At 42.7% G+C, this 11,865-nt stretch overlaps 1 protein-coding gene across 1 annotated transcript in view; it reads right to left on the reverse strand.

Moving 5' to 3' along the window:
* Nucleotides 1-5,233: 5,233 nt before the first annotated feature.
* Nucleotides 5,234-11,865, reverse strand: part of PRIMA1 (proline rich membrane anchor 1) — a gene marked incomplete at its 5' end in the record, with an annotated part of 42,261 nt that continues 35,629 nt past the window's right edge. Inside the window, one exon of the mRNA XM_008939102.1 lies at nt 5,234-5,333. Within this exon, the coding sequence (XP_008937350.1) occupies nt 5,234-5,333 (100 nt within the window). The remainder of the gene's footprint in view (nt 5,334-11,865) is intronic.

Consider the following 11,865-nt stretch of genomic DNA (forward strand, 5'->3'; position numbering starts at 1 on the left):
ACTTGAGGGACCTTATTTGAATTTCAGCAAGGCTGTGCCATACCTTTTACTGCTCACTGGTTTCCCAGTGGTGTCTCCCCAGTTGTGTCAGTCTCCTCTTCAAAGTGGCATCCTTCTTCCTCTGCCATAGACTAGAGGTACGGATGTTGGCCTGGCAGCTTTGATGCCTGAAGCAGGGGCCAATGCCTTCCAAAGATGTTTTCTTTCTCAGTGGTCACAGGGAGAGTGTATTGTGCAAGTTTTCTTTTGCAAAACATGTCTGAAATTTAAGTCTGCTAAATATCATAGTATACAGCATAATTGTTATTGCTGCAATTCATTAAACTGCCACCTGATCACTGTCCTGTTTAAAGGTTTCTTTAAAGTGGGATAAGAAATCATTCCCAAGGGACCAACAAAAACTGTTTGGGATTACTGTCTTGAGAATTAAAGGTAACAAAGACACCCTCCTCATTTAAAATAAAATTACACCCCCCCCCCTTTTCTGTGGCTGTGTGGCTGGGGAAGAAAGAGCCTTTGGCCTCAGAGGACCTCACACAGACTGTGCTCTTCATCTCTGTGGTAAAGGCATAAAACTGTGAGGGACAAATCCTGGCCACATGATCCAGATTTAGGTACTGTAAGTCAGTGTTGTGCTGCTGAAGGACTGGTCCATAGTTTGCTTTTGTTCTTGCATGGAAAAAGGAGGATGAGGTCCTCACAGGGAGTTTGAATATAAAATGGGGCACATTATCTCTTGCACCAAAGTAGAGGGATGGAGTATTATGTGAAAGATGAAGAAATCACTCTAGAACTAGAGTATGTTGTCAGGGAAACTTGCAGTATAAAAGGGAGGAGTTTCTTGAGCTTGGGGTGGGGGGCTGCAGGAAGTGTAATTCCCTCATTGATGAAGCACTAGCAGTGAACACATCTGGGGCTAAAACTGCACGGTTAGGCGAGACAGAACCGGAGCCCAGCTGGACACAGATGCGAGCAGCAGAAAGGGTTCAGCAAGCAGATCTGCACAGTAAGTGCCTGAAGAAGCACAGCAGCCACTCCTCCTTTCAGTGCTTCTCTTCCATGTGTATACTCTACTCTCAGCTACATAACCAACAGGACACAGGAAAATTTTTACAAGTACATTTTTATTTAAAATAAAAATTAATTATGGTGCCTTTTTAAAATAGGGTACTGCACAATCTGTATATGCAACACAGTTTTTGGTATGGAACATACTTATTGAGCAATATCCTGAAATACTAAATATACATTAATGGCTTGTTTGAGAAACATGACAACATTAATTCTGATATTTTTTTTTTCTCTTTAGTCATTTAACCACTGATACAGATTTCCTATAAACAATATTTGTTTTCATCTGTACATGTGGTACACAGTCAAGAAGGCAGATCTTAGAATATTTACATTCATGCATTGATTTAAACACACTATTTTGCAGTTCAAAATAATATATTTTTATTTGTACAGATGCAGGGAGTATTGTAGATACATATCTACCATAGGCCCGACTCTCCATTGCTTGGCAGCATCTATGGTCATGACCTGGTTGGAGCAGGAGGCCCACGCTTGCTTCACATGCTGTGACCATATGGCATGCATGACTGGACAATTAGGTCCTTGTATAGATATATATCAATATATTTATATCTTATACTTAGTAGAACTTTCCTCTTTCCTTCCATGTCTGTTTTTGCAGCATCTATCCAAGGTAGCGATGCTTTCCTGGGCACACCTCTGTGTCAGGTCTAAGCCAGGATGGGTGGCAGGGTTACAGCTTCAGCTCCACCTTCCTGGGGCTGCTGAGGACCAAGGTAACTCAACACTTTGTAGCTCAGGCCCTTAAAGTGCATTCCCTGCTTGCATCTGCTAGTGGCAATCCTTGAAAAGAAATTTAGAGTTGATGTTTTCCTTCACACTGAACACAGCAGTTTTCTGAGCCTGCCTGGTGGTGGGCAGAGCAGAGCAGTTAACTGCTTGTGTAGAAATCAGCCATTTTTGCATCTGCTGGAGACCTGGCTCTTCTGTGAATGGAGCTGTACAGGAGCTTTCTGTGCCTGATATTTTGGTGGCTAAGAACTGTCTGGAAATGCTTGTAAAGCTGCATTTTGGACTGCCAGTTCCCCAGATCAAGGCTCACTGCTTAGTGAAGCCCTTATCCATCAAGCCTATTAATTTCTCTTTGTATTTAATTATAGTACAGTAAGAAAACACAGAAGTGTCTTTTATAAAAGCTTTGCAAGTAGTCTGTAGAGTGTTAAAAACAACCTTAAACATCAGCAAACTTCAGACATGAGTCCTCAATGACATTACCTTTCTAGCCCCTCTTTTCTGAAGGCTTATGTCTGCTTTCAGTATACCTTCACAAGTCCACAGATTATAAAAGCACACGGGGGTATGTTTCTTTAAGAAATATTATGGCAATGTTGTGCCCTAATACCTTTATTTAATATCAGCATGTTGGATGTAACAACAGCATTTACCTGCCTATGCAAATAAGATACATCTATATCTTTCAAATGACAGCCACAGAGCTGGTACGTATTCTTACCTTGATTATACAGAAGAGTAAATTGGGGCACAGAGAGGCAAAATTACTCTCTAATAAACACCCGATCAATGGCAGAGTTGAAAATACGTCCTAGTCCTCTGCTGCTGCTCCTTGAAATGCCCTGCCTCCCTGCTCTCCATGAAATTTGCTTGTGGGTTATGTCATGCACCAGGGTTTTCTCCAGTTGAGGACATTTTACTGTTGACATCACTGAAAATCAGAGTGTCCAGTTACTGTCTCCTTAGACTTTTTTCTTGCAAAAACAGACACATTTTGATAAGACATAATGAGCTACAAATCCCTGCTGTGATTTTGGCCTTACAGAACATGCCTTTAAAGCTGTATTAGGAAATAAATAAAATCAACAACCTTTAGGAGAAAGTGCTAATCCTGAGCCTATATCATGCTAAATTCATCTGCGTTCATACTTTATACTCTCAGGTAAACATGCAGCCAGTCTCAAACTACGCCATGTTTAGGCAGAAACAACTGGAGTGAAAAAAGAAAGGCTAACGTAGGTAGCTACATCAAAATAAAAATTATAGCTTAAAAAATATTCTAGAAATATACTTGCAATATCTTTATTATAGCATTTAGGGGATAAGTGCTTTAGGCAATCAACATTTGGGATACTAGACTCAAAATGTAAATTGTGTCATTTTAACCCCACTTTGGATCTAAGAACATATCACTGTGTCTTGTGCAAGCACACAACATGAAGGTGGAAGAGAACGATCGTACTCTTGGGCAAAGGGTTACTTATTCCCTTGCACTTTTGCAATTGCATTCCCTTCTCCAGAAAGTCTGGCCTTTAAAAAATAATTTTATGTAGCTAAACTTCTACATAGGGATGACAGGCTAAAAAGCTAAATGAGTAACTCTGTAAATTCCTCAACAGCAGTATATAGCAGCATTTCATTTTATCATTGAAAAGATACTTGTATTTACATACACCCTATTAGTTCAATAGGTAATAGAAAACTACGGATGGGTCTGAGCTGAAACTGCTGATCTGAACATCTCGGAGCTTTCTGGGGGAAGTTCTGCAGAACATCGTCTTCCTCTGTCATCAGGCCAAACTCTACATCCCAGCTACAGACCAACCACAGACAGGAATGTATTAAAAATCAAGGTCTGGTATCTGCAGTTCAGGCACATCCTCATACAACCCCGAAAGCGTGGGTGTGTGGCAGTCCCGGGGACGCGGCGGCTGGGGGACAGCCACGTCCTGCAGCGAGGCTGGGCCGGCGCCTGGGACTTACTCAAGGATGTGGGAACAGTGGTACTGAAGCTTGGGGTCCAGACAAGAAGCCACGGTGGAAATTTGTCTTCCACTGCGTCACCGCTTTCAGCACAGAGGTAAATGGAGACGTACATGCGGAGGTGTGACATGAAGGAAGGTTTTCAGGAGGTGGGGAAAGACCAGTGTCTCGGCTAGTCTCTTCACCTTTATCCTAAGGGTTACTTACTGAGTCTAACCTGAGGTCCTACATGAAATGAGTTTGGGTGGATTCTGCTTTGCTTTAAGTAGTCTGCAATCCACATCACAGAAAGTACAATGCTAAGCTATTACACTGAATTTGGCACGATCAGCAGTCTCTGCCCAGGAGAGGCAGAAGCTGAGTTAACGTGGGCACAACCAGCTTATTAGACCCTCAAAATTGGTCCTCCAAGCCAGACCTACAATGTCCTCAGTGGGTCAGATCAGGAGACTCAACACTTTCAGGAAACAACACCAATCAGTGAATGAAGAGGACTTCAAAAGGGCTGCAAGTCCTTTCAGCACAATCCCACCCAAATATTCATGCCAAGATGTAAAAAGCATCTTTCCTGCAGGGGTTCCCTGGGGAATCAGCATGATGCAAACACAGAGAAATGTGTAGAAATTCACAAAGGAAGAACTCTTCTAAAGTTAAAAAAAATATAGTGTGATGCAAAAAAGGAGGCTGATTGTGAAGTAATAACGTTCAAAGCACTGCTTAATAATATCTCTCTTTCCATAGCAATGCCAATTGCTAAAATCTTACATTTGATTTCTTTTGCCTGAAAAGTCTTCAGCCATGGAAACTGCATAGTCACCAGACTGCAGGTGAATTTCCTGGGATAAGTCACTAGTTCATGCAATTTTTGGTTGCTTGATGGCTTAACAGAAACCTTTGTTCCATTTTTAATAATGAAATAATAAATTATAAGAATGAACTGTACAAAACTGCACAGGGTGGAGAAGCATGTAAGTGACACCTCCCACCCTTGACCCTCACAATCATTTCTAACAAGCTGCTGCCACTCCGACAGGTCACCTTCTCCTCAAAAGATCCTGCTTCAGCAGCTTTTTGAGGACACTCAATTCAAACTGAAAAGTTGGGGGGGGGGGGAAGAGAGGAAGAAGAAGAAGCGGGAGGCATCGCAACGTTGCTTTCACGAAATGCGGCATGCAATGCTTATGCCTCTGTGAGGCCTTTTCTCCGGGCAGCCTGGGTGAGTGAGTTTATCCTCCCCTGGAGAAGCAGCAAGCCTGAAGAGCAGCCTGCTTTTCTCTTCTGAATCACTGATGCGTGCGCTATTTCCAAAATGAAGTCTTTGGCCACAGAGCTCCTTTTGTTGCCTTATTTCACCCACCTTGCATACTCCGTGTGTGTGCTTTGAAAGTTTGCCACCTCCTGTGCCTTGGTGGGGTTTCAGGGATTATACAACCGCACTGTTATCAACTGTTTTGTTGTTTTGGGAGGAGGTCATTGCATATTCAGCCCGACTGGTTCCGTTCTCTTCTTTTCTCATTGGTTTCCTTGGGTGATTCCAGGTTCAGCAATGCATAGGCAGAGTGGGGGGGGAGAAGAAAGGACAGATTTAAACATCTTCTTTGCCAATACATAGTGAAAGCAAGGACATGTAAGCTGCATCCTAATATTGAACTTTCCCTGCATATTTTTCCATTTCTGAACACAGACCAAACTAGCAGTTAAATTTTATCAGGCCTTATGATCCACCTGGAAGGTGAGAGGTCTGGTCTCCTTGTGCTTGTCTGTGTACAGGTACAGGTTTGCAGGTCACATGAGACAAAAGCTGCTGGAATTAGAGCCCTCCACCACTACCTTCATCCCTGGAACAGAGCCTGAGGTGCTTGGTCAGGCTCTGCCTTGGGGCAATCCTGAGCCTTTCTCCCCAGAGTGCGTCTTCATACAGTCTGGGATGATGACCAGTTGTATCCACCCAACTCACTCGCTAGTCATCATGAAACCACGATGTTTGGTCACTAGGAGAGAGGGCTCATCCGATTAGTGTAGATACGTACATCTGTGGTGCCCACCCTGGACTACCTTCACAGTCAATGGAGAGAAACAGGTAGTTTTGAAACACAGTTCAGAACAGCTTCATCTGGATACCTAAAGTAAGTCAGGTGTTTTGTGCCCAAGGCATTCATGTTTCTCTGTATTGTCTGTGAAGGAACACTGGTTTGCTAGCCCAGACAGACTTGTCCATGTTCTAGGTGTCTGAGTCAGTGACTGAAACATGGTGCCTGCTGTGAGCTACCAGCCCCCAGCACCAACGACCCTTTTTATTTGTTTTGGTTGTCACTGGTACCGTTTAGTAACACAATCCAGGACCTCCAATGCAAACTATGACACAATTCAGGAAATGCCCAGCAAGTGCAGAAAACTAACAAGCAGCTGCATATCACAAAGAAAAATCATACTATTAGGGGTTTTAAAGTCACTTTGAAAAGGGAGACCTGAGCATAAGTCCTGTAATAGATCATGTTACATCATGTAAATGTTTCCTCCACAATGTATTTTCTCAAAAGTGGTGTGACCTTTATTTAAAACTAAAGCTTTAAACATAGTAGAAGGGTAAAACTCTGTGCTTTTCACACAGACATTTCAGACATTAGTGCCTTCAGTTTATGGTGCTTCTAAGGGCAAAAAGAGGACCAGATAAATGTAATAAAACAGTCAGTCTGTGCTATTGTTCTTACATTGCATAACAAAACAACAATTAATAAAAAGTGGTTAGTGACATTTAATTTCAGCAGAGTATTAAAGGAAGATTTATGGAGAATGATTACAGGGAGATAGATTTGTTTTGCCTGTAACCTCAAAGAAAATACTTCTGATTGTGATATCTTAGGTGCCTCTAACCAGTTAGAGTTAAGGCTTGTTAATATTAGCCAAGATTCCAGCTGTTGGAGAATGGAAATGGAAGGGGAGACTAAGAGTTGTTGGCACTAAGGGCTTGTTGAACTGTTTTTCAGCAATTAACATGCTGTGCCTGTCTGTATTTGACACTCCCTCTTTCTCTAATTTGGTCTCCTATGTTTTTCTGCACCTCTCCAGTTCCATTTTCTTTCACTGTCTAGCTGCCTTCTTTCTTCACATTAACAAATATCTTTCTCTAATCTTTATCTACCTTTTGTTTTTTTTTTTTTTTTTACGAAGTGATTTCCAGACTGACTTCTTCAGTCTTCATGAAACTCTTTTTCCTTTCCTCCCCTTTTTTTGATTCAGTTTCTATTCCCTGAGAGTTGCTGTTTCCTCTTTCCCCTTCCCAGGCTGGTGTCCCAGCACAGACCTGGGTAGTTTGGAGACTCTTCTGTAATAGTGAGACCTCCTGCAGACACTGCTGGAGAGGCTGCCAGTGATATTACACCACTGGCACTGGCATGCATTGGAAGCTTGTTTTTTCAGAGCCTGCAAATAGTGGAATGGAGATTTTATCAAGATTCTGCTTATGCCTTATTAACTGCTCAGGAATAGTGCTCATGAAACTGAAGCTGCTTTCTTGGGTCTCAATGAAATGGCTATTTGAAAAATTTATTTATTTATTTTTGGCAGACACACAAGTTTAGTCTTGAAGACTGCTGTTGTTTAACTCCTTCACTCAATCTGTTTCCAAATGCACGTCAGGCATGGATTTGGGGTCAAACTTGCCCCCATTACACCATTTAAATTACTGATTTGGCAGACCTGTATGCACTTGTCACAGTGATTAAAACTGACCTATGTATTTAGATATGCAAAGTAATTTTGGCCTGTTGCTGTTTTTCAGCTGCTCCCTTGCATAAGGGCACTAGCGCTTTTTGTCACTTTAGCCACTAGCTGTGTCACTAGCTCTTTACCTCAAATTTCACTGACTGTTTAAATCCAAACATGCAAGTGTTCCTCTTACACAGCAAGGGGAACTCCTTTATCCCTTTTTCTGCCTGATAAGCTAGATTATGCATGATCTTCCTTACAGGTAATACTCCAAGCCCCTTTTCAGATGACTGACTATGGCCATGTATTTATGCATTTCCATTCTAGGGTTGCTCTTCAATGGAAGAAGGGATCTTTCAAATTAGTGAGGGAATGAGTAGGGAACTATTCATATTTGTGATGTACTCACTTGGTGGCAGGTGAAACGGGCTGTTTGCTAACAAGTGGTTTGCATTGCTTTACCATATGATTTGCTATACATTGTGCTTTGAAGTTGAGCAAAGAAATTGGTGTGCTCTTCATGCCAAACATCTGTGAATGGAAGGGACATGCAACTCTGTACAGCTTAGTACACGCCTGAAATGATGTGCCAGAGTCCATAATGACCTCTCCACCATGCATGCATTAATTTGCACGAGCCCTAAAATGAAGAAAGCATGAAAGGCCATTTAACAGTGTATTTTAGACATCAAAGTTAAATTTCAGATGAGGATCTCATCATTTTATAAACCTTACTTATGAAGGAAATTCATGTTGGTTTGTACCAGTTCCAGGTAGAGTTCTCTGTACAGGTCAAGGTAATGGTGCATGTTCAAATGTAATTTGAATGTTCTGTCTTTAGAAGAATTCCTAAATGAAAGACTGCTTTTGGCCCTTTATAATTTCTAGTCACAAACTCAGTTGGTATGTTTGACAAAACCTGCCTGCCAGCTTTGGCTACTGGTATAACTTTGGCATAGATCTACTGCCCGTAAGGCAGTTCTGCGGTAGAGTCCTAGGGGAGGGTTTCACCTCATGTCGCACTTGTACACACTTAAAAAAAATCTCTAGATATGACTTTTCAGACAGAATCAGGCAAAAGATGAGCAGACTATGCATTTAATCAAGACTTTCTTATGCCCTGCTACTTACAGACTTATTGAAAATTTGAGGAGAATAAGGTCACCTAGAAATTGGAACAGAAATTTTGTCCAGAAGAGTAAATGGGAACAGAGTTTAAAAGACACAATGAAATCCTCACACCCGTACTCTTCAGGGTGCTTTGTGCTTGGAAGGGACGACAGTCAAGATTAAAACCTGTTTCCATAAGACAAGCTTGAGCATTGTAAACTTGTTTCCCACTACCTTCCATTGCCTAGCAATGCCTCTGCTGGGTGCCAGTGAGCCATGGCCAGTAACTAGGAAGGCTGGGCCTGGCGGAAACCCAACCAAGCCAGGAGGGAGTAACCTTGGGCTGGAAGCTGAGAATTGAAGGGATCTTAAATCCACATCCTTCTGAAGCTCCCATATGTGACTCTGCACTGCCAGGAGATGCCAGTCACCGCTTGGGATTTGCTGCTCTGGACTATCTATCCTCTGTGGAAAACACCTACTCTGTTTCTTACAGAACTTTTTCTTTTAAGATACAGTTAGAGGATGAAAGGCTTTCTTGCTGTCCCTGTTGTGTGTTGGAAGAGATACCCAGTGCTTAAAAGACCAAAGGGCAACTCCACTATTTCCTGAGAAGCGGTAAAACATTGTAAAACATACTTAAAAGGTACCTGGGGGGAAAGAGAAATAAAATCATATATACATAAAAGATTGCATTGTATTGTCTTTTGCTGACCACTTGCCCAACTAGGAAGGATATTTTCATTAACAGGCAACACAAGAGCCTGTTCCCTCCCTCTGGTATTAGATCATATGCAAGAGATCCAAGGCAGCCAGCCACTGGAAGAAAGAACAGACCAACATATCCACCCACAACACACAGCGTAGCAAAGAAGGGAGCAAGTCGATTCCACAACCAGGCCATGGGGGAAGGAAGGACCCAGGCAATCAGTCCCATCCTGATCATATGGTAACTGCCAGGAGGGAAGCCTCATAATTCCCCTCCTGTCTCAATCTTGTCTTTCCATCACTGGGAACTCTTACTTGCTGTGAAGAGTCAGGGAGCCCTTTCAATAGCCAGAATTCCCACACAGCACATGCACCACAGAAACAAACCCCCTAACCCCACAGCAAGCAGAGTCAGTTCTTATAGAGGTGACTTCTTGCCCCACCTCCAAGTTAATGTGGCAGGTGGGGGCACCTGGTGGTGATCTCCTCATCAGTTCCCACCCAAGGCTGGCCAGACCCTGGGTGAAAACCAATCAGGAGGGTCTTTCTTGGCTGGGTGTGAACATCATCTATATGCCAGCCCTCATTCAGGGCTGGGGGTTTAACCCCAGTACTTTGTATGGGTATCACTACCAACTAATAGAGATGTTACCAGCAGTGAAAGCTATGAGGCATATCTGTACTGTCTTTGCACAGCTCTACCTGTAACAATACACAAGGCACCTGTGCCCAAAATCCTTCTGTGTTTGCAGTTCCTCTGGTGAAGGTGCTTTTAGTAACGTGTAAAGAACTTGCCTCTCCTCTCAAAGCAGTTTCACCTCGAGGTGGGTCCTACCACGAGCAAAGCTGCTCCCTGTCTCTGTGGGCAGCTCTGCTTTTGCACATGCCAGCCAAGGGGTGTGTGTGGGCAAGGCGCAGTGGCCACAAGCCACCCTGTGGGCTAGTGTGGGCTGGGTCGTGGGTGCACAACCCTGGGGCAAAGCAGTGGCAGGGGAGTGGCAAATCCAAGAGCTGAAGATGTATCCCTTATACGTGCAAAAACTTCAAAGCTCTTCTCCCTTCTGATGAATATCTCATCAGCTATCAACATGCAACATTTAATGATTTTCAGTAAAAGGTGAGCCTCATGCAATGCACCCATTTGCTTCATAGGATTGGTCTAACCTGATGTGCTCCTAGCACACAGCAGAAATATCCAAGCTACTTGTGTGCCAGTAGATGTCCAACTGTGGCAGCATCTTCCTGGGTTTCAAAAGTTGTCCAAGAAACAGGGTAAATTAAGCATATTTTCACTCAGCTTCATCTCCTGAGCTAGGGTCTAGTGACACCTGTGGCAGCTATGACTAGAGCTCTCGGCTAGGCTTCACTGCTGGAAGCCCAGACAAGATGATGTGTGGGCTACAGTCACGCTTCAGAAGCATCTTTATTTAGCAGATACAGGATAGGAATGGAAGAATACATTTTGTAATGTTATTCAATTACTAGACTGAATAACCTGAATGTTTATAAGAACATAAAGAATGTGAATGGAGGCTGTCTACAGCTCAGTACTGGGGGTGTTCATCAAACAGCCATTTGATTCATGCTGCCCATCAGCCATCTGAGGTGAATCAGTCCTCCTGGTTGGAGAAGCAAACTTACTTTCTAAGCCTGGTTTGTGAACAGGACCACTGCTGGAGTGGCTCAGTGCACTGACAATGGTTGCTTTCTGGGACACAACCACTGCATTTGTGTGCAGCTGCCTGCAACGAGCCTTTCCTAATGACTAACATGGGCTGGATAGCCCGGGGCTATGGCCCAGGCATAGGGGATTCACATTAAAGAATGACACATCTCTGGAGATAGTCTTCAGAGTCATGGAAAGAGAGTCACCAGGGAAATTCAGTCTGGATATTTTTTATTTTGCAATGTAAAGATAGAAATCAAAAAAGAAACCTTAATGATGAAAATTCTCTGAAACTTTAGTTTTTCTTTATTAAATTAGTTAAGAGCCGTATGTGTATCATCTATCTGTCCAGAAAACAAGCAGCACGCTGTTCATTACTTGTAGGATGAGGTTACTGGCTCTCCTACCTCTCACGTACATAGCAAATATTTTACAGTTATAATAAGAAGCAGCTCCATCTGGACAACTTTCAGCAATGCACTCACTACTGCTCAATGTTTGTTGAGGACCAGTGTTCAATACTCTCAGTCTCCCAAGGCTTTTACATGTATTTCCTGTATGTCGATCTCCAGTCTCTTAAATTAGATAGTCCAGCATGTAAAAGACAAACAAACTGTCTTGTCCCAGTGTTTATTACTTATTATCCCAATATATGATGTTTTTGACTTGCTCTCCCAAATCAGAAAGTTCTACAGGTAACCTGGATGATATTACCTGTACCATTTGGAAGGACTATGTATAGTAGATTACATTAAGTCTTGGACATTTGATGGAGGTCTCCTTCCTCAAGCTGCACTGCCTCTTTGCTCCTTATGAAAAAAAAGAGGTGTCTTTTGTGAATCAGAAAAGGCCATTCTTTCCCT

The sequence above is a fragment of the Merops nubicus genome, unplaced genomic scaffold (assembly GCF_000691845.1).
Source record: "Merops nubicus isolate BGI_N331 unplaced genomic scaffold, ASM69184v1 scaffold41120, whole genome shotgun sequence".
Classification (NCBI taxonomy): Eukaryota; Metazoa; Chordata; class Aves; order Coraciiformes; family Meropidae; genus Merops; species Merops nubicus.